The sequence below is a fragment of the Ptychodera flava genome, chromosome 11, assembly GCF_041260155.1.
Source record: "Ptychodera flava strain L36383 chromosome 11, AS_Pfla_20210202, whole genome shotgun sequence".
Lineage (NCBI taxonomy): Eukaryota > Metazoa > Hemichordata > Enteropneusta > Ptychoderidae > Ptychodera > Ptychodera flava.
In genome coordinates this window covers 38058579-38082555 of record NC_091938.1, presented here as the reverse complement: position 1 = coordinate 38082555, position 23977 = coordinate 38058579, and the positions used below count along the sequence as shown (strand labels likewise).

The 23977-nt window shown below is 37.8% G+C and overlaps 1 protein-coding gene across 1 annotated transcript in view; it reads right to left on the bottom strand.

Moving 5' to 3' along the window:
• The window catches only part of LOC139144210 (fibrillin-1-like), an 89095-nt gene extending 68478 nt beyond the window's left edge, over positions 1-20617 (bottom strand). The window contains exons 1-6 of the mRNA XM_070714861.1: positions 19456-20617; positions 10449-10579; positions 7565-7693; positions 6962-7062; positions 6415-6510; positions 5545-5667 (exon numbers count right to left, since the gene is read on the bottom strand). Of these exons, the coding sequence (XP_070570962.1) occupies positions 5545-5667; positions 6415-6510; positions 6962-7062; positions 7565-7693; positions 10449-10519 (520 nt within the window). The 5' untranslated portion in view covers positions 10520-10579; positions 19456-20617. The remainder of the gene's footprint in view (positions 1-5544; positions 5668-6414; positions 6511-6961; positions 7063-7564; positions 7694-10448; positions 10580-19455) is intronic.
• Between the last annotated feature and the right edge of the window lie 3360 nt (positions 20618-23977).

The following is a 23977-nucleotide window of genomic DNA, read 5'->3' as shown; positions in this document are numbered from 1 at the left end:
TTGCCTTTAAATTTCTGCAGAAAAACAAGAGGGTTGTGATCAATATAAACCACTATTGCCTGATTTGAAGAAGTAACATAAACTTCAAAATGCTGTAAAGCTAATATCAAAGATAAACACTCTTTTTCAATTGTAGAGTAGTTTCTCTGGGATTTGTTAAATTTGCTAAATTTGTTAAAAATAGCAAACAGGATGATCTGTCCCATGACTATCCTCTTGCAATTGGATATTGGAAAACTCGAAATGGCACTGAATTTGGCATAAAGTATGGATTGCAAAGTCCAGTTATTTTTATTGAGTTCGATAAAGTCATTGTTCGGCAAATACATGGCTTCCTCTTGGAGATATTCCGCTTTCGCAGGATTCAGTCTGTCTGGATGTTGTTCCACTGGATTACTGTCGCAGACATCTTCGTTGTGATAGATGATGTTTGTCCTTGTTGGAACATCTTGAAACAAATGTTCATGGATTGGTTCTTTCAGCTGTTGTTGTTGTTCTGGCTGGAGGTGTGCCAACTTTGTAGACTCCAGCTTCTCCAGGATTTCTGAGTTCTGAAGCTTGACCGAGCCCAGCTTTGAGTTTAGAGTATTTCACTCAAGTCAGTTTCAGTATCACTATCTTCATAATGGTTTGAACTGACTGCACTGACAGGCTGAGTTATAGTAGGATTATCCCTATCCAAATATGGCTTAAGCATATTTATGTGACATAGCTGTTTTTGTTTTCGCCTGTCAGGTGTTATTATGATGTAATTTAAATCACTCAATTTCTTATCAATTAGGTATGGCCCAAAGTAACGAGCATGGAGTGGTTTGCCAGGAATTGGAAGTAGAACAAGAACTTTTTGACCTGGTTCAAACTTCCGTTTTGAGGTGCTTTTATCATATTTGATTTTCATTGACTGCTGAGATGACTCAAGATTTTCTCTGGCTAATTCACATGCTTTAGAGAGCTTTGTACGAAAATCTGAGACATATTGCAAAATATTCAGACAATCATCATCGTCTGATAGGAATTTCTCTTTAATGAGCTTAAGTGGGCCACGGACTGTATGTCCGAATACAAGCTCAAATGGGCTAAAACCAAGAGACTCTTGAATTGACTCTCTAACAGCAAAGAGCAAAAATGAATTCCTTCATCCCACTGCTTCTCTGTGTCAAAACAGTAGGTCCTAATCATGTTTTTCAAAGTTTGATGAAATCGCTCAAGGGCACCCTGACTTTCTGGATGATAGGCGGATGACCTATACTGTTTAATGCCTAGCTGATCCATTACTTGTTGAAAAATACCAGACATAAAGTTGGAGCCTTGATCGGACTGGACACATTTAGGGAGGCCAAATAAAGTGAAAAATTTGACTAAAGCTTTCACTATAGTCTTTGTCTTTATATTTCTCAGTGGTATGGCTTCTGGGAACCGAGTTGATGTACACATAATTGTCAACATGTACTCATTTCCTGATCTTGTTTTTGGTAGGGCCCAACACAGTCTATTAGTATCCTACTAAATGGTTCTTGAAATGCAGGAATTGGCTGTAAAGGGCCTTTGGAATGGTCTGATTCGGCTTTCCTACCATCTGACATGTGTGACAAGTTTTACAGAAATGTGTTACATCCTGCCTGAGATTAGGCCAATAAAAGTGACTGAGAATTTTATGATAAGTTTTCCTACTCCCAAATGACCAGCCCAGGGCGTTCATGGGCCAGACGCAATATTTCAGCACGGTAGGGCTTTGGAACCACAATTTGATGTTTTATAGCCAATCGTCATCAACCAAAACGTCTGGAGGTCTCCATTTACGCATGAGAATACCAGACTTTGTATAATAGGAAACAGAGCTATCTGAAGTTTTACCTTCATCATCTACCCTGTCAAACAAAGACAAAATATCTGGGTCTTTGTGTTGTTCTGCAATGAGATTTGATCTAGAAAATGTCTGACTTTGGTCAGCAGAAGTTTTACTGGAAGTTTCAAATCCACGAGGGATAACGGAATGATCCGTGTCAAACACCTGACTGAGAAAGGTGTCATTTAAGTCAACATCTGTGACATTATTTTTGAGAGTATTTTGATTCTCGGAAGTTTTCTTTGACATGGCTCGAGTAATGGCACATGAAGGAAATAAATCGGGTATCTCTTGTTCAATTGGCTCTGGATCCTGATCTAAAGTAGGATTATCAGTCACAAGTGGATTAGTAATGACCTTGTCCCCAGCAAGGTCGTTTCCAAGAAGAAGGTGAATCCCTTCAAAAGGCAAAAAAGGCCTAATACCTAAAGCCACAGGTCCAGAAACAAAGTCCGAAGACAAGTAGACATTATGGAGAGGAACAGGAATGTAGTCATTGCAATCTACCCCCTTAATAAGAACTTTAGAACCTGAAAATGACTTTTCAGAAAACGGCAGGGTATCTGCCAACAAAAGAGACTGGGAAGCCCCGGTATCTCTTAAAATTTTGACAGGGGTAGCGGAAGAGAAATCACTAGAAAGTGATATAAAACCATTATGAATAAATGGCTCGAAAATACCCATAATGCTATCTTGAGAAGAATTGACCTTGACCTCATTAATTGGGGATAAGAGGGGTTTAACCTCAGAAAATGTGTTGCACACATTATTAGACTCTAATTGAGTTGATGAAGAAATAAAGCCGGTGGGCTTAGATCCACTTTGACCACTTTGACCTTCACGTTTTCTTTTCAACTTGAAACACTCTGACATTAAATGGCCGTCTTTCTTGCAATAATTACAAGAAAGTGTACCGAACTGTTTGTCAGAAGGAGATTGAGACTTGGGATCTGATGATGTGGAAGTGTTACTTGAACTCTGTGAACTGTTGTCATTTGATTTCCTACTGTCCTTTGAAAAATTCTTGGATGAAAAGGACGAGTTAAATTTACCTGCATTGTTTCTGTATGAAAAGGACTGGAATGGTTTGCTGAGAAATGAAGATTTGTGGTCAATGAATAATCATCGGCCAAACGTGCAGCAACCTCCAATGTATCTGCCTTTTGTTCATTGATAAACGTCTTGATGTCACTCCGGATGCACCTTTTAAATTCCTCAATCAAACAAGCTGTCGTAATTTGTCATAATTCTGACTGACCTTTTCAGAAGAGCACCAACGATCAAACAGTTGTTCTTTTGTTCGAGCAAATTCAACATAAGTTTGATCCTTCACCTTCTCACAATCCCTAAATTTCTGACGGTAAGCTTCAGGCACCAACTCATAGCCCTTGAGAATTAATTCCTTCACAGAATCATAATTTGAAGCCCGCTCTACTGACAATTGAATGTAAATTTCTCTGGCTTTACCCACCAAAGCACTCTGCAAAAGCATAGACCAGGACTCCTTAGGCCAATTCAGACTCTGAGCAATTTTCTCAAAATGGAGAAAATATTTATCAACATCCTTTTCTTGGAAAGGGGGAACTAACCTGAAATGCTTAGTGATGTCAAACTTGTCTGAAGGGAAGAATTTTCCTGACTGTCCAAGCTCTAAACGTCTCATTTCTAACTGTAGTCGATGTTCTTCCAATTCTCTCTCCTTTTCTCTCTGTCTTTCTTCCATTTGTAATTCTTTGTCTTTCATTTGTAATTTTTCCTGCCTTTCCCTTTCTTCCATTTGCAATTTTTCCTTTTCTAATTCCAATTTCTTAAGCTCCAAATCTGCCTGTATTTCTAATTCTAATTTTTTGAGTTCGAAGGAAGACTCAGGCTCATAATCTTTTAAGGCAGACTCTTCAAATGGCCAGAATTAACTAAATGTTTTGCAATCTTGAACTGAATTTCTCGCTTGCGCATAGATCTTTTGACATCTACTTTAAGGAAATTTGCCAGTGCTATGAGGTTGTCTTTTCTGAGGGAATTAAATGTGTCCTGATCAAGGTCATCCATAATTCGTCTGGCTTAAATTCCGCCATGATTAAATTTCGCTGAGTTCACAGTATATAGTAGTTTTGAAAAGGCTGTCAAAATGTTGTCAAACGGCTCAAAATATTCGTCTCCCGGACGAGCCCCCAATTTTGTTACGTGCAGAGAAAACGAACAAAAGGGTGAACTCAGCAGTTAACGTTTAAACAAAATTTATTACAAAAATAAAACTAATTGCTAAGTCAGGGATAGAGTACAAGCTTTAAAAGTGTACAGATTACTTATCTCAGCTGGGACGGCAAAGCTCCAGTCTCAGAGTTGTAACAGTCTGTCGGACGAATGAACAGTCCTTTGGCTTGCAGGCTTGCAGTTGCACAAAGTCCACAGTGTAAATCCAGCGTTGGCAGTGAAGGTCTTGAATCTTGAAAATTACTACGGCTGGAGTTTAGTAACACACAAGAGACACGATCCCAAAAGTCTGACTGGAAGCTGTGCACGTCCCTTTTATAAAGGCATGTAAGAACAATCTAGAACTTTTATTGACATGCTAATTACTGTTCTAAAATTATCTCCCTTACACAACTAATCAACTTTCCAGAACATTCCAAACATGACTAATTGAATTCAAGGTTGTGAGGTCATCAAGGGCAGTGACCTTGAGAATGTTCTAGACTAATGAACTCAGGTCATGATGAGTGTGGGTGAAATGACCTACATAACACATTGCCATTTGCCTAGCTGTGGAAACGCAGCTATCTGTTGGCGGGGTAGCGTGCGTCGCTATGCGGATCATCAAAAGGTCAAGCCGTCCGTGGCGGGGTTGACCTTTTGATGACCCCATAGCGACGCACGCTACCCCGCCAACAGATAGCTGCGTTTCCACAGCTACCATTTGCCCAGCCATAGCCGAAGTGGCGTCTTTTTGGAGCGACTGATCAGCATTTGCAACGGAAATTTCTAAGTCGTTGGAATTTAAATTCAGAATTTCTTGGGAAGTCACTGCTAATGGTCACCTTAAACAAGCATTTATTTAACAAAAAACGTACTTTAGGCGTTTTGTTTTAAGAAAACTCAGAAACATTTACAGGAAGCGTTTTTCGGGCACAGTTTTTGGACAAATCTGATCAGAGAACACTTCCTGTCAGAACGAACAAATGTTCCAAACGACAAATATGTACCTGTCAGCTGAAGTACTTGTCGATCGAATATATCAGAGAGTTTTCACTGATACGCAATAATTTTGTAATGATATTAAGGTCGCTTCTTATCTTTTCTATATCATTATATCTTCTGTTCTCAAAACCATTCATGAACTATATGGTATGATAACAAGAATATCTTTATCAAACGAAATCTCCATGTGTAATATATAGGTCGTACAGCTTTTTGGATCAACAATCCGATCAGTACATACCTGATACAGAACATAGCTGAAATCATATTGTCAATATCTAATATTTATAGCGGATTTTATGTACTAGACTGATGTTTACGACACTGACTAGGAAATACAATGCACCGTCGTGTCAACTTTGTCGTACTATCACACAACAACAATAAGAACATCAAGAACAACAACAATAACAACAACATCAGGCTGGATGGTTCGTTCGCCGAGTGAGAACCTTTGTTTTTGTATAAGAAGTATGGAAGTTGCATAAAATTAATCCTACCATCGCAGTGGTGTCCATCCAGGGTCAATGTAAAGCCTGCACGACATGTGCAATAATAACTTCCGTCCGTATTGACACAGGTCTGGTCACATCCGCCATTATCATGGTCACATTCATTCACATCTAATTGGGTAAAGAACAGATGTTCATCGTTCATATGGCATAAAGTACGAAGCCCTTACTCTGTAGAGATTAAGTGCATTGGTTTCGGTTGAAATTCTACAAGGTGGTTTATCTTACTAGCTGGGAATGAACAGAGCAAACCCAGTATTTTCACAGGTTTGTACAACTATAAATCAAATAATGAGAAGATTGTGTTTTCGACTTTGCGATATACACTCCAGTCCAGCTCTATTTGGTCTAACAAGGTCAGCTGACAGATATCTTTAGGTCATAGTACATACAGATTTTTCGAAGCCGATGCAGGGATACACGTCATCAACACGTTAATCAAGAGTGTGATTAAGGGCAAGAAATAACAATCGGCTAATTGTTATTTCCGCACAGGCTACTTTTCAAAAAAATGAACACTTCCACTTTTCCCTCCCACTCCATCTCTTCACTTCTTTGTAGATTCAGCTTTTGAATTTTTCATCTAATTTTGAGCATCGGTCTCGGCTGAAATCCCGCATGGAATTTATCCAACCACATTGAAGTAAAAGTTCATCCACAGTATTTTCACACGTTTGTACAATTTCTACACAGCTAAAGAGAGGATTTTATTTTCGAACAATGTAATCGACCTTCTCCTCCAGCTCTAGACCGTCATAACGAGGTCGGCATAAGAATATCTCGAGTCATAGAATGTAGTACATCTAATGTGTAGTCAATGGATAGATAGTTTGTGGAAATGTTGATCATATAACTCACCTGTAGAACACGTAGTACCGCTGTAACCAGGAGAACACTCACAAGTATCCGGTGCTACACAAGTACCACCATTTACGCATTGTCTCTGGCATAAAGCTGAAAAGTGGTTACGTAACTGATTAGTAGAGATCGTATGTATGTATGTATGTATGTATGTATGTATGTATGTATGTATGTATGTATGTATGTATGTATGTATGTATGTATGTATGTATGTATGTATGTATGTATGTATGTATGTATGTATGTACTTTTAGATGGATGGATCGATGGATGCATACATTCATACATGTACGTATGGACGTTTGTATGCGTGCGTGCATACCGTACTTGATGGAAGTTTGTCCGAATTAAAGTTTGCATACACGGAAACGTATGGGAACAAACTTTTCTTCAAAGTAAGATTTCAAGGACACCTATATTTTACAGGGCTCAGCCTACAAGTAAGACAACTATGATGCAAACTGAAATGATATGAAATCACACTGTGCGTGTACAATGACACATCTGGTAATAAGTCGCTTGTTGTCAACTGTACAATACTTACGTGTTAAGCAAACATTCGACACCATGTTCGTCCATCCAGGACAGCAATAGTATTCGGTATGTTGGATGTATGACGTTCTGTACACAGTAGCATATTTTAATCTGCAAATACAAAAATCAATTGAATTTTCATTTTCTTTGTCAATCAGGAACTGTCACGTAAACTAAACAGAGTCAAGGATTCCCGTGCAATGCCAAGTCCTATTCCTCATAGGCATCGTCATAAGTGGTATTACTCTGAAACCAAAGGTCATACGTTTATCACTTATACATCGGTTTTTAATAGCTCCTGTTTCAAATTAGAGATATCACGATAGTTGGCGAAAGAGGACAAAGTTGCAATTTCTTATTGCTTCATTATGGCAACTTCTCAAAGCTCATGTACGAAAAACTTTCTCTTTGCGATCAGCGTCAAATGATGGTACAACATCTGATAGCATCATTTCGTTATCTGTCCAGTCTGTCAGAGGAGCGGAACGTTTATTATTAATTCAAAGTTTCTATTAAAAATGATTGATTCAAAAGTAAAAGAGTAGAACAATAATGTCCGTTACACAACATTTTGTTTGAATGTGGCCATTCTGTAGAGCGTGTCATCACGTACCTATATCTGGTACAGCGCCACCACCCAAACAATTTGCATTTAACTTTGTATCGCTCAGATGTTGTTCTAGGTATTTCCCTTTGTATAGTTCGGAGTACTGTACGGGAACACACGTGTGTTATCGGGTCCCTGTAACAAAAAGAAGATTACGAATATCATGAGTGAGCAGCATTGTCCATCAAACAGAGTTACTTTTTCGTGACAGAATCTGGCGTTAGTTCTTGTTCAGATTACCTCCCTTGACATGACTTGACAGAATCTGGCGTTAGTTCTTGTTCAGATTACATCCCTTGACATGACTTGACAGAATCTGGCGTTAGTTCTTGTTCAGATTACATCCCTTGACATGACTTGACAGAATCTGGCGTTAGTTCTTGTTCAGATTACATCCCTTGACATGACTTGACAGAATCTGGCGTTAGTTCTTGTTCAGATTACTTCCCTTGACATGACTTTCTTAATGAACACTTCACTGAACTAGTACACTGTCGATTCAAAATTGACAGTTCGTAAGGCCTAAAAAAAAAAATTGTGTGTTTCCGGTAACCCGACCTACCCTAGTTCAAACCCCCGACCCTTAACTTTTTTTTTGGACCTTGAAAACAAATCCCGCGAGATTGGCTGGGAAAAGTTTTAAATCACGCGTGATTTCATGACGTCATTAAACAACAATAGCGACTGCTTGTGCAAGCGTGTTTTCCGTAACATGTGAGAAATGCGATCACGTTCAAGAAAAAATGTAAAAAGTGTGAGCGGCTCCCCACCTAACTATCCAAAATGTTTTTGTGTCGAGTTTGTGTTTAATTCGTTTCAAAAATGTGTTCCTATATTCTTATCCGATTTTTTGTGTTAATGAAAATGTTTGTTTCACCTCGGATATTTGTAGGAAAGTTTGGATTAGTGTGTACGGTAATGTTTTGTTTGTGTGGGGAAAGCTTATGGCGAGACGCAGCCGGACCTATGGTGTTACAAAGTTGATGGGTGGCCCTTTGACGCTTGCGTTTCGAAACCCGAGTGTGGTTTCTCATCAGTCGCAATGTAGATTCTTTCGTTAGTTTGTGGCAAGAATATCAATGTTTGGGTCTCGTTGTGAGTCCGTTTGGTGGTCTGGTTTGTTTGTTTTTTGTTTCTTTACTTCTGTAAATTTTGTTTTGACTAGTGTGTCTTTTAGGTTTTTGTTTCTCTTGTAAGCAATGATTGGTGATTCTGGGAATAGATTCCTTAGTGTTGAGTCCTTCTCCAGTTCAGCCAAATGTTTCAAAAGACTTCCCTTAAGATCTTTTGTTTTTATGTAAGGGCTGTATGTTGTACTGAAGATGTGTTTGTTTGTTGCTTCTTTACGTGTACTTGTACAGTTTGTTAGTGTATTACGAATACTGTGGTTTATTTTTTCTGTTATATTCGTGATTTCATTGTTTTTGTATTCTCTATCGAGTAGTTTGTTTCTAAAGAAAGCGACTTTTTTTAGTAAAGTCGTCATTGTTGTTTCAAGTGCGAGCGTATCTAAGGATTTCACCTTTGATAAAGCCATTAAATGTTGCAGTCGGGTGACACGATTCTCTATGTAGAAATTGGAATGTGTCTGTTGGTTTAGTATGTGTTTTGATGTCGAGGATATTTTCTTTGTGGTATCTTGCACTTCTTTGTGGTATCTTGCACCTTTGAAAACTACAACATCTAGAATTGTAATTTCTTGTGTTGAGTTTTCGTATGAAAACATAAACGTTGGGTGGATTGTGTGGATTTTTTGAATGAAGTTAGTGAGTTCGGTTTGTGTTCCCAGAGAGATTGCAAAGACATCATCTCTGAATCTTTTCCAGAAGTGAATGTTGTTGTGGTTGTTTACGATTATTTTCTTTTCAAGTTCATGGAAAGCAATGTCTGCTATCTCTGGCGAGGCATTCGATCCCATGCTGCAGCCGCGGGTTTGGCGGAAATATTGCTTGTTAAATTCAAAACTGTTGTGTTTTAGAATTAGTAAAAGCATTTCTTTTAAGTCTTCCGTGGGTGGTTTTTTGATGCCGTAATTTGTTTGAAGCGAGGTTTGTGAGTTTAATGTTTCACTGACTAGCCGAATCGCTTCGTCGTGAATTGTGTTTGTGTCCATCGACACCACGTCGAGTGTTACAAGAAATGCATGTTGGGGGAAATTGTTTTTTCTATTTCTTGTATGAAGTTTGTTGTGTCTTTTATATTTGACGGTTGTTGCTGGACCAGTGGGTTTATGAAGTAATCCAGGAATTCTGAAATTCTGTTAGTGGGACTGGAGCAGCCACTAAATATTGGTCTCCCTGCAAACGTTGAGTTTTCAGGCGGCGGTTTGTGAATTTTAGGCAATAAGTACCAATGCGGGGTACGGATTTTTATGTTTTTTGGATCGAGATACTTATAAGTATCATGGTCGATGTGTTTGTTCTCGTACATTTTGTTTAATAGTTCGTGTACTTTGTTTACTGTTTGTTCTGTGTCGTCACTGTCTAGTTGTGTATAATACTGAGTGTTGCGTAATTGTCTTTTGCATTCGTGTATGTAATCTTTTGTGTTGACAATGACGATGCATTGACCCTTGTCGAAGGGTATTAAAATTTTCACATTTTCTTTTTTTGCAAAGAAAAAAAAAATTACCAAAAAAAAATTTTTTTTCCTACCTACCTACCCTATTTCTGAAGAGCATGTTACAGGAAACACACAATTTTTTTTTTGGCCTAATGAACAGAAACAGAAGTAGCAAATAAAAGAACACACATAGACTCTGTAAACTTCTTGGAATAGAAACAAAGTCTGATATTGACAACAACTGGTATTTTGAGAATAGCAATGTTGGCATTCTAGACCTTCATCTACAACAATAGTGAAATATTAAAACAGGAGAAGCTGTACTCACGATTGTACAAAATTGAACTTGCATATCAAGATTGTGGCTGCTGTTATCAAACACAGATCCAATAACCTCATGGTGACGTCAAGATGTGCGAATCGATATCAGTGTTCACCGAAATCCTCACAGGGAGTATACTGCAGGAAGGAAGATAATATCATACGATATGCTCATTCTGGATGTCAATGACGTCTGGACCTTAACGTAAACGTACTGTATTTGCGCAAATGGTGTTTATCTCAACCTCAAACAAACTGTCAAGTTTTAGGTGTAAGTTCTTTGTCAGCTTTACCTTTGAGCAAATTGACTAACCGTGCACAACTTTCAAAGGAGAAAAAGCTACTAAAATCACATAACAGTCAATGTGAACAGCCACTAATGTCTGAACCACGGATTGAGAACTGCCCCTTTAAGTGGAGACGCAAACGCCGAGCTTGGATAATTTTCAGTCGCATTTGAAATCAATGGAGAGTAATTCTCACAAATATTACTTGCACTTGCACTTGCAGTTGTTGCAAAGTGCAACTTAATTCGCTCAAAAGCGTGTACAGCGCATGCGCAGAGCGGTTGAGCTGCTGAAATATTCTCTACTTTCGTTTTGGTAATTCAACCGTACCTGTGCTCATTTAGTGGCCTGACAAACAAACACGCCCACGCAGCTGCTACGTACACAAAATAATTCATACAAAAGTGAGTTGACCAGGAGGAAGATTTACTATTCTGACTGTTAACATGATGACATGATCGGTCGGAGCTCTAATTACCGGAATTCCATTCCGATACAAGGTCTATAATGCAATACATTTTTTATGTTTCCTATTAAACATGCACAGCACTATCTCACCCGGAGGAATAAATGACATGTAATATATCGCAATGATAGGTCAGGAGACACTCAACCCGCTAGTTTGTTCATTTGACCTTTCTACCGAGGTGGCGCACTTTGCTTGTCCTCTGTCTCTCCGATGGTCTGCAGTTTGCCATTTGGATCATCATGATCGCGATCCCAGGGACTTTGATGAAACTTCATTGATAGTGATATGGATAAGTGAACTTTGTCATAAGCTAGCATTTTAAGTCATGATACACGTCTAAAGTGGGGACATTTAAGTGAAGTATATACTATATGGATTGCAAAATACAAACTGATTTAACTAGTCTGTGATCAGGCAAGTAATAAGTAAGCCCTGAGTTCTTCACAACAAGGTAAATTAGGACTACATGCTTGCAAGCTGTAAGTCATGAATTACCTGTACATGCCACCTTGTCACCTACGAAATAAAAACGAGCATTCGTACTTTTACATGTACAGAGCCGCTGTGACATAGTTTGACCTCATAGTGTTGCAACAATACTACTCATTGTTTGGTCGAGCCATTGAAATTTTAAGTGTGTACGGGCCCTTTAGTAATAAATGCGGGTCAGTTCTCCTTGGCTAAGCCCGTCGCTCACGTATACATTCAAAATGAAAGCGTCAAATCCTTTTTCCCGCATGGTTTGTTTATGGAAACTTGGAACATGAAAACATGCAATCAAGGTCAACATGCAAGAGTAAAACATCGAGAATCAGATTGTGACATCCTTAAAAGCCTCTGAGATCTGTTTACCAGGTTTTTGTCAAAGGCTGTTTACAAAAGCTGCACCAAAACGTTCCAAAAAAATAAATAATGTGAAAAAAGACAACATTGAGTCATTCAAATAGCACTTTCTCAAAACAACCAATAATGAATAGGCTTGTATTCACAGGTAAGTTTAAGGTTCAGGTTTCACTTCTCGTGTAGCCTTTCATAACAAAGCCCGAGTCGATATATTTATTACGGAATTTTTCTCTGATTTCAAAAGTCTTCATTCGCTAATTTTGTTTAAAACCATTCATTAAAGTCCGGTGTCAAAGTACCCTTTATTTGTTTGAGAGATCTTTAAAAGGCTCAGGTCGTCAGTTATACACTTGGTTTGGTGTCCTAATCGTTGGTTGACCCTAGTACCTGAGTGACACTGTGTGGAGGACAACTTCCACTTTGGTAACATTGTTAAATCTACACTTCTTCTTTTCTTTCCAAGAAAGGGTTTATAAAGGTGTTGTGTATTGTATTTTATTTGTTTTACTTTATTCAATGCCGCTGAGGCATTTCGTGCCCTGGCTTCTAATTTTGCAAGGTTCAGATTTTTCTAGTCCTCCATTATACAGTGAGTGGGGGAGTCTCCAAGTTTGAAATTGTTTCAGACATTTTGCTTTCTTTGCAGTTTTAAGTTTCTTAAGAATATGTGTGACAAAATGTCCATTCCCTTCAATCCTGGATTTTATGCTTAGTGTCAATATGATACCACATCAAAATCAAAGATTTTAAACAGAATGCGTCGAATCCCTTCTTAGAGGCGACTATTTTCAACCATAGTTCACAACACAGACGCCAGGAAATTCAGAGAAAACATATGAAGTACCTGTATTCAAAAGAACTAATACCTAAAGTCAACTATGATGTGTAAATATTTTGTCACAACAACAAAAAATGTAGGCAAAACTCTGAAATAAAATGACTGGTGCACATTTCATAAATGCGACAAAAACTGACTTTGGCGCTCAAAGGGTTAAACTCAAACAACTTATGACTATGACTCTTAAAAACTTCTCTTAAGTAGAATTTCAATTCATCAAATATCAAACAAAAGACGAGAAATGTGGTAATGAAGTTCGATGCTTAATCAAGTCTGTAAAAACATCATTGATTTAATGATAACCAGCTGCGAGTTCAAAAACAATAACGAAGCGTCTTTAAAGGTAAACGGTTCATTGGCATACAATCTCATCTTTTGTATTTCGTCCCAAATATTTCTCGTATTGTTTCTTCTATTCAATTGTATACACTCAGTACCAAAGACTGCTTGGTAAAATACAGTGCCATCTTTCAGGTTGATGTAAAGCTATGGAATTATTGTAACTCACTGTTCAATCCGTACTTGTGTCTAAAATAACATCTGTCTTTTTATGAAGTTGTACAATTATTCGCAAGTGTTGTCAGAAAATGTAACAATGATAACATCTTGACACATAATTGGCTTAAAATCATCAAGAAAATTTGATTACCATATTCCTTAAGTACTGATATCACCATGCATTTTCCTATATTTCTTTCACTTTCGCTTTTTTTTCTTGAGAATAAGCAGCGATCCCATGTATTCTTACCCTTAATTTCGCCCCGGTAACTTCGATTTTCCAAAACGGGATTCCTTACATGATACAATTTCTCAAGTTATTATAATTTTTATATTAAGTGTTTTACTTTTCTCTGTTTTTAGGAATGTATGAAGCAGGTTCAATTTTTCAGTAGGTCTACTGATGAGGACACCTTCTAGCAATATAATTAATTCTCCTTTCATTTTTGGACTTACTCCGGAATTAAATATTTGACGAAAATGATCATGATAACAATACGTGATCACGATATGACTAATAAAACTGTAAGAAACGCGGTTTTCCGTCCTTAACTTTCACGCGGGACGAATTACTGGCTACTCCGCTGAACTGAACTTGATAAAAGCGTCGGATGACCAAACAGCGGAGTTGGAAGGAGCCTTACAGCTTAGCGAGAACGTTCGTACTGAAATCTTTTCTTTACTTGGGTCTGATTATAACTCTTTGGATTTCCCCACCGATCGGAGTCCCAAACAGCTTAGCGAGAACGTTCGTACTTGAATCTTTTCTTTACTAGGGTCTGATTATAACTCTTGGGGCTTCCCCACCGATAGGAGTCCCAAAGGAAGAAGTCTAGTAAGCTTAGATGCCCCAATCACGGGACGTGGCGCATTATGTGACTAAAAGCTATGATACAAAGGCGGCTGAACTAACACCGCGAGAAACCCGCAAGGGGGCTTCCATGTCGTTCTTATTATTTTTAGTAACACTGGACTGTATTTGCAAGGAAGAGATGAGAAAGGTGTTTGCATTATATTATTTCACGTGTTTTCAGTTATTATATGCCACGATCGCATTTCGTCTCATGGCTTCTTGCTTTGATAAGTTCAGATTTTTACAGTTCCTCAGAAAGTTATTTTTAAATGATAGAGGATATTCAAGTCGGAGATTGTCTTTGAAGTTCTTGCTTACCCTGCATATCAAAGCTATGGGTTTTTCAGGGGGGGATTTGTTTGACAAAACGTACAGATTTATTTGTGGGACGGATGAAGCTCGGCATATAAAATCGAATAACCTTCTCCTTTCCATATCTCGCCTCTATCTACATGTCTCAGACAACACAAACACCAGTTTAATTTAAAGTACGAAATAGTACGTACACATTTTCCTAAACTAGGTGCACGCTTTTATCGATAATTTATATGTTAATGCCGAGAAGCATATTTTTCAACACTCTTTCATTTGCGTGTTAAGGGACTTCCTCGATCATTCTTTGAAGTAATGTGTTCCTGAAGAGAATTATTTCGTTTCGTTGTCCTCTCTCCTCTCCCATATGTTTCGTTTTATATACTTGAGTTGATGGCATCAAGTGTCATTATTACCGTGCATTTTGAATGTTGTCCGTGGTCAAGCTAACGATCAGCGCTCTTCAAAGCTAGCGATCCATTCGTGTACAAAAAATATGGGAAAATGACATAGTACGGAAACGGTCTCTGCTTGGCCCATTTGACGTCCCAGTCATGAAGGATTATAATTGCACGGTTATTACGTAAATACTTCAACGGATGCACTCGGGAATTAGCATCCTTGGCGTTCCAGTGTCTCATGATTAAGCGAGGTCATGGAAGGGAAGTCATTACTTTCAACCGCCAATTCCGTTCTAAGCCCATTTATTTACCTAGTTTTTAAAGTGGTGCAATAGTCCTCGGTGATGAAACTGTGTTTTTTTTGTTTTTAATAATCTTAAATTATGTACTTGGAGACAAACGAAAAAAACAACGAATCGAAGTGAATTGATAATCTTAAAGATACACCACATGAGAAAGTGTAGCACTACTGAAGAAATAATTGCCAAATCATATATATTTTTTCTATAAAGCGCAACGCACATTATCCTTTAAATTTTTGCATTACTTGTATTAAATGGAAGTTAACTTGTATCACCCTGTAACTCTAAATAAAAATAGCGTCAATGACACTCTAGCTCCCATCCTGGACTATTTAGTGTTTGTTCTCTGGTCAGATATTTGAACATGAGTGAAAGGGATAAAGTGCATGAAGTGAAAATACTTAAATGAAATGTACTGGAGACAGTGAAATATGTTTAATGTAATTATTCAGAATATAAAATGGAAAAAATACAGAATTAGATGTATCGAATACTGTGATACAACCATTATTCAACAAGTCATTTACAATGACATAGTCCCCACTTGTAATAGGAGTATTAGTCTTGATGGGGCAGGAAAATGTGGTCATTAAGAAGTATCACTGGAGTGTATATGTTGAGATCTATGGGCACATAGGTCTATGTTGTTGTTCCCAATTTGAAACACATGAGGCATGTCTAAGTTATGGTTCTAAATCGGGAAAAAAGATCAGACCTCTAGCAGTATTGGCCAGCCAAGAAATACATATGCGCATTATAAACGAGGTACAAGATGTGACATCTTAAGGTCTAATATCCTATCAAAATTGGAGGGTATAGAACTTGTGGTTACTGAAATATGCATATATATGTATAATCAAGGTCAAAGGTCATCGAGGTCACATGACATTTTGAAAAAAAAAATCATATTGCTAATTAATCCCTATATGCCAAAAAATCAGATCTCTAGCTCTATTCGCTTGCCCAGGAATTAGATGTGTACATAATTAATGAGGTAAAGCGTGTGTTGTCATAAGGTCTCCCATCCTACTAAATACAAAGGACATAGCACTTGTGGTTACTTATTTATTGACATAAACATATATTTTAGGTAAAAGGTCATCGAGGTCACATGACATTTGGTCAAAAATTTCTCTCCTATAGTTATCCCTATATACCAAAAATCAGACATCCAGCTCTATTGGCTCGCTCAGAATGAGATATGCGCATAATTATTGAGGTACAGTATGTGGCGTCATAAGGTGTCCAATCATACCAAACATGAAGGGTGTAGCACTTGTGGTTACCGAGTTAGGGAAAAATATGTATATTTGAGGTCAAAGGTCACCGAGGTCACGTGACATTTTGTCAAAAAAATTGTTTTGCTAAGTTATCCCTATATACCAAAAATCAGACCTCTAGCTCTATTGGCTCGCTCAAAATTAGATATGTGCATAATTAATGAGGTACAATATGTGGCGTCATAAGGTGTCCCATCATACCATACATTAAGGCTGTAGCACTTGTGGTTACTGAGTTATGGACAAATATGTATATTTTAGGTCAAAGGTCACCGAGGTCACGTGACATTTTGTCAAAAAAATTGTATTGCTAAGTTATCCCTATATACCAAAAATCAGACCTCTAGCTCTATTGGCTCGCTCAAAATTAGATATGTGCATAATTAATGAGGTACAATATGTGGCGTCATAAGGTGTCCCATCATACCATACATGAAGGATGTAGCACTTGTGGTTACTGAGTTATGGACAAATATGTATATTTTAGGTCAAAGGTCACCGAGGTCACGTGACATTTTGTCAAAAAAAATTGTATTCCTAAGTTATCCCTATATACCAAAAATCAGACCTCTAGCTCTATTGGCTCGCTCAAAATTAGATATGCGCATAATTAATGAGGTACAATATGTGGCGTCATAAGGTGTCCCATCATACCGTACATGAAGGCTGTATCACTTGTGGTTACTGATTTATGGACAAATATGTATATTTGAGGTCAAAGGTCACCAAGGTCACGTGACATTTGTCAAAAAATTGTTTTGCTAAGTTATCCCTATATACCAAAAATCAGACCTCTAGCTCTATTGGCTCGCTCAAATTAGATATGTGCATAATTAATGAGGTACAATAAGTGGCGTCACAAGCTGTCCCATCATACCATATATGAAGGGTGGTAGCACTTGTGGATACTGAGTTATGGACAAATATGTATATTTGAGATCAAAGGTCATCAAGGTCAAATGACATTTTGTCAAAATATCCGAGATATCTGCGTGAACGGAGGGACTCACGGATGGACGAACAGACGAACATGACCCAATCCATAGTATAAGCTCACTGGACTTCATCCGTGGGGACTAAAAATTGTGTCACTGCATCCTTTTTGCAATATGAATACGATGAGAAACTAAATTTTTATTTTTCGTGGCCTTATACATGGGAGTCTATGGAGATCTGCCTTATACATGGGAGTCTATGGACGTGTAAACTAAAAATATGCAAATTTCACCACGATTTGCCCAATTTGGGAAAGGTCACTCCTATGCACTTCCATACCAAGTTTCAAATCAATCGGACTTGTGGTTTCAGAGCAGGAGATTTTTTGACCAAAAATGGGAGAAAATTACAAAAAAATTCATGAAAAATAGCAAGTCCAAGATACTGACCCAAGATGTGCACAATCATTTCATGTCAGCCCAAAGTACTTACATGCTAATTTTCATGTAATCTGCTCAGTGGTTATTGAGTTTTTTCAATTTTGACTGTTTTTACATTTTTTCACTTAATTTGCATATTTTTGTCAATGACAACTTCATTGAACAAAATCTTATCTACAGCCCATCATCCATGTACACACCAAATATCAAGATGAAATGTACAGCGGTTTTGGAGTTTTTGATGTTGACCGGACAGACATACAGACATACAGACATACAGACATACAGACACACAGACATACAGACATACAGACACACAGACATACAGACATACAGACATACAGACATACATACATACAGACATTTCCCTAGCCTATAAGAATAGCTTCCATTGCCATATATACATATGGCTATGGAGCTAATAAAATAAGTAATTTTTCAACGTCATTGTAACAGACAAAACGAGTAGTTTCAAGGTAAACTACTGACCAGGGAATCATTGCCCGTCAAAAGCTGGATTACGTTAAGGAATGGGTCAACATTCAATTTTGTCTCATTCAGTTGATCATTTTTCCAAAAAAGGAAAAAAATATAGAAAACCTAGATTTGGAATCAAATGAATACAAATACATAGGATACATACATACATGTATACATACATGTATGGATATACATGAAGGATACAAATGAATAAGTGATTGATTAGTCTGAGAGCTTCTTTGTTCAATTTAGAATGATACATGAACCTAGAATATTGGCCATAGACCCAGACACGTCCGTGCTCAGGTTTAATGATAAATTTGAAGGTTGTCGATGCCATGGTGTTTTTTGGTGTGAGGAATCTTCAATGTACAACTCGATATGATTAAAACAACTACAGGTATGATCTGTTGATACGATATTGCAGGGCATGGCTAGCCATCTTGACTTCTCTTCATAGGACCACATCGTTATTTTTATGTAGCACATCGTAGACTAACTGAACAATGATAGTATCTCTATCATCAAGGATATGTTTACAGAGCTGGTGGAAGGCCTTATATACAGTGCTTCGAAATCAAGACGAAAAAATTAAATTACTTTCACTTTAAAGCGTGTGTGTGGAGGGACGTATATTGTTTACTTTTCGCTCGTGTGCAAACTCGATTTTTCTCGTCTTGTGTAAAGTAATTCTGTAGTTCTCTTTTAACTACATTTCGTTGTATCTTGAAGCCATTGGTAAGTAAAAGAGTACAATTGATTGCAGACAGATCCCTTGATTAGCTGTATGTGGATGGAATATGGCGCCTGTAGCTAAAAAAATTCTTATACCTTGTGACCCTTGCATGCATAATGAGACACATATAGCAGTAAGCTTCTGTTTCTTTTTCGATGTTTTGTATAATTCTACACGTAAATAATGTAACTGTTTAATTAACACTACGTGACGACATATTCTTCCTTAAGATTGATCATGTCAACGTAGAACTCGGAAGCATAGAACAAGCCGTGTCATGGCACCATGTCACTTTCACTTTGAAGGCCTACAAAATAAACAGAGGTACATCTTGCCTACCTGTTGAAACGTCTGTGTCGTCACCGTTCCGGGGACAAGTGAACACCTATCGGCAATAGTTTTCAGACCTGGGAAGTGAACCTGCAATGTCTAGGTTACATCAGGTGACCTTAATGCTTACGCACAGTCTCTGATGGTTGCTGTTGGGTCTTGCGATGCCAACACAAGTGCATGCTTACGCGAAATGCTTGCATTAAGAACTTGCTATACGGGAATTCCCGGAATCGGACAAAAGGTCAGGGCGGGGCATCGGGGCTGAGCAGTGCACCTGGAGATAAGGTGAAATGAGGTTTGTACTGGGCATTTTCTGTTCGCTGAAATTTTTAATAATATCTTGAAACGTTCTCTGAGCACCATTTGTGGCAGATACATTGACCTGTAAGTCACTTGTTTGTTTGAATAGCTGTGCTTTCGTACCGTCAGCCTGCGAGAGAAAACAGTTTCCATAGCAACCATGATTGATATGTGACACAAAGAGTCATTAGACATTTAATCGATTTGCAACATAGTTGTGTATCTACAGTTGTGAAACCGCCACGGTAAGTGTTCTCTACTGTTGTCGTCCTGACCTAAATTAAGCGTAATTTAGGGTGAACTGTCATGTCTCTATATGAACTTATGAACTTTAATGTCTCAATATGCAATACACAACCAGATTGGTCGATTACATTTTCAGCGTTTTCTAGGATAGACTCGGGGACACGTCAACAATATCTCTACCGTGGAAATATTTCATGTACATTTACCATAGATATCAAATTCTCAGGTGTTTTACTTGATGGGGAGTAACAGGGACTCTTTATCAAGCAAGTGGTATTATTGAGACGGCTTATTCACTTGTGATGACGTTACAATGATGTGATGGGAAATAAACGTGTTAAGTCTATAACTCACACAATACAAATATTCCCTTAGCAACTGAATTATTTTTTTTCATGTTCTACGCAGTAGCGTTTGTCAACGCATGCGTACTGACAGGCAGTGGAACACGGTGTAAAGAAATAAGAAGAAAGGCGACCTTATAGTGTTTGCTTTACAATAGCCGCTATTCGATGGCGGTAATTCCCAGTCTAATTTTAGCAGTGCCGTCAACGTCAAAGAACGACGTCACTATACTAAAACACATAGTAGTGTAACGGCCTTCCCTGTAGCCTCACGTGGCCAAGGCGCGTGAAGGTTATTGACTCAGATCGTATGAGAAGCAGTTAAGAGATATTATTGTCATAGTCTTCCAAATTGACGCATAGAATATTAATATTCCACACTCACAATACATAAGCGTTCTTGGACACGATTGATCAAGCTGCAACTTTTCTTTGTTTGGACTCTAACAATGCTGGCGCCACGAAATACCAGCACAGCATCGTCAACATGATCTCACCCTTTTACACATTTAAAAGAATTACCCAGTAACTTATTTTTCTCATGGAGGTATTCTGCGTGCTACCCCCATGTTCTATTGTGTTTCAACCAATCGTTATATTGAGCCGTTGTTATCATTTTAATGTATTCATGGCGTGGGTTTGAAACAAAAGAATTGTAGCAAGCCACGCACGGGCAAGTGATAATTTCTACTTTTGTAATCTTTTCAAAGGGACGGACCATTAGATCTTGGGAGGGGGGGTGGTCCAAAACAGAAAAAAAAAATTTTCAGAGCAGAAAGTTAGGAAAAAAAAATCTTCAAACTAGTTTGCAAAAAAAAAAAAAAAAAAAAAAAATAAGACGACAAATGCGTAAAAAAAAAATTTTGCAAAAGTCTTGAAAATTTTGAATTTTTTTATATTTTTCTGACAGGAAGCAGCTTTCTGTATTTTTAGTACACCCTCCACGCACATTTTAAATTTTATTGTATACATTTAGAGTGACTGTATCCCTTATTATCTTTTCAGGACTTTTGTATTTTGACCACTTGAAAATTATAAAATTATAGATCCTGTTTTCTACTTGTTTCCTGCGTACAAAACCAAGCAGGTACACTAGGTCAAACATTGAAACTATGGAAGGTTGTCAAGACAGAAAGTTATATTTGCCTTTTAAGATCAAGGTGAACAGATGCAGGCCACATCAGCTTCATTTTTTCGCGGCATTTTATTGCAATGGTGAATGCATGAACGGGTGAACAAGTAGAAACACGTCATAATGATTAACAACATATCAAGTCATGATGTATTATTTTGCTTTTAAAAAGGCATTTTCAGTTTTTTCTAAAAAGACAGCCTTAAATTCAACAGCAACACATTTTTAACATTCAACCATACACTACATAGAATGAATGGAATTTGTTGACCTATATATATCAACATCAGAAGATGGGTTGAATTTTGAAGGTTTCTCTGTAGCAAATACTGGATAATTCTGTATGACTAATCGTTTGTGTGTAGCAAATGCTGAATGACAATTATCTGAAGAATTTATCCACCACAAAAAAGCATTAACAAATCTTAAAGGACTAATGTAGCACATTGTAAAGGCATTTGACAAGCCCTTTCAGAGAACACTTATTTTTTGACCATAAATGGCATAAATTGCCCTAAAAAGACAATATTGAAATTTCACCACATCTATACACATCCAATCAATTTGGACATGCTGCTACAGAGAAATAGATGTTTGATCAAAAAAGGGCAAAATTTGCCCCAAAAACACAAATATTCAAATTTCACTATATTTTGCAAACAGCTTCTCAGCTTGTCAAAATCAAAGTGTAAATCATGAGATATGCAGTGGAAAGGTAAGCCAGGAAACCCAAATAGTTAATTATCAAAGCTATAGGAAGCTACCGAGGAGCAAGAAGACGTTTCAGAGGAAGATGTGTCAGTTGTGAATGAAAATGTGCTACTTGAATCTTCTGATGTTGATATATATAGGTCATCATAGAGTGAGGGAAATTCATTGTCGACAATGTCTTTTTTCTCATTTGTCTCGTTTATATGAATCATCTGTTCAGCTGTGACGGATGGACTGTCATTGGTCATGCAAATATCAACTTTTTCATTTCCTTCTGTTCCTGGCAGTACTGTTGGACATTCAGTGCACACTTGTGGATTAGTACTAGGTGGTGCTGTTGGACATTCAGTGCGCGCTTGTGAATCAGTATCAGGTGGTGCTGTTAGACATTCAGTGCACACTTGTGGATCAGTACTAGGTGGTGCTGTTGGACATTCAGTGCGCGCTTGTGAATCAGTATCAGGTGGTGCTGTTAGACATTCGGTGCACACTTGTGGATCACTACTAGGTAGTGCTGTTGGACATTCAGTGCGCGCTTGTGAATCAGTACTGGTTCCTCCCTTTACTTTAACTTGCTCATCACGTGAAACCTAAAGTTAAAATATATTACAAGACATTGTTACCATGAGAGTAAAGGCATTTATAAGCTTAAACTGGAGGGTATAATTTCATTGAGAAATATTCCATACTTTGATCATAAACAGTTTACCTTTAAATGCTACTTAAAAACAACAAACAAAGAGAATGCTATTTGGACAAAAGGTAGCAAGATTACGGTCAAATAAGATATTTTATGCTCGCCACAGTGTTAATTAAGATGTTCAGTAAAACAGACCCCAATTGAATAATTTTATATAAAGTCAATTATTTTTTACTTTAGCTTTCTAGAATCACTTCTGTAAAGAAATCAGTGACACACACACGTCCAAATCAAGATACAGTCAAACCAAACTTTGGATCAGAAATTGAATTTCCTGCAAATCATATGCATTCAAGACAATACCTTGGTTAACAGCAAAACAAGTTTTCATTTATTATTATTTTATAATCACCTCACAGTAAAGTTTATTAACTCAGTTACTGTACCTCTCTCGCAGACTGCTTGGTCACCTGTTCAAAAAAGGTGCTCAATTTAGGTAAAGGGTTAACGACAGTAGCTGTTGCTTTTCTCTTTCTCCCATGGTGTGTTTTATTCAGCTTATTGCACTCATTAAGTTTCTTCTTCCGTTTAAGTTCTTTCCTCTGGTTCTTCTGAGATTTCTTTGACTCTTCCCTTTCATGCAAAGCTCGACCAAATTGACTCTTGAATTTCTCAAGTACCATCTTGGACTTCACACTTATGGCACTGACTTGTTCAAGTAGGGAATTACACTTGGGTAGTAGCTTAGCATAAAAATTCACACTTTCTGTATATCCATGCTCTTTACGTTTTGCTTTGGTTTCACTTCCTACCAATTTTTCTGAACACAGCTCTGTACTTCTCTTACACCACTGCACCACCATTTCTATCTCTGCACAATATGAAGAATACATTTCGTACTGCGAGGCCTTCAGATTGCTATCACAGGACAGCAGAGAACGGTACTTATGGTCTTTGTTAATATTATTAAGATACATAGGAATATTTAAGTTCTGGAAGTATCTAGTATTTCTACTAGGCAAAGACATAAACACAGAGTCCATCTCTTCCTTGGTTGCCACCTGCAACAGCAAAGTTTCTCTGTCACTACGTTCCTTAGCTGCCCACTTCTGGAAGTCTCTGTCATCCGCAAAACGACCTCTGTTTGCCACACAC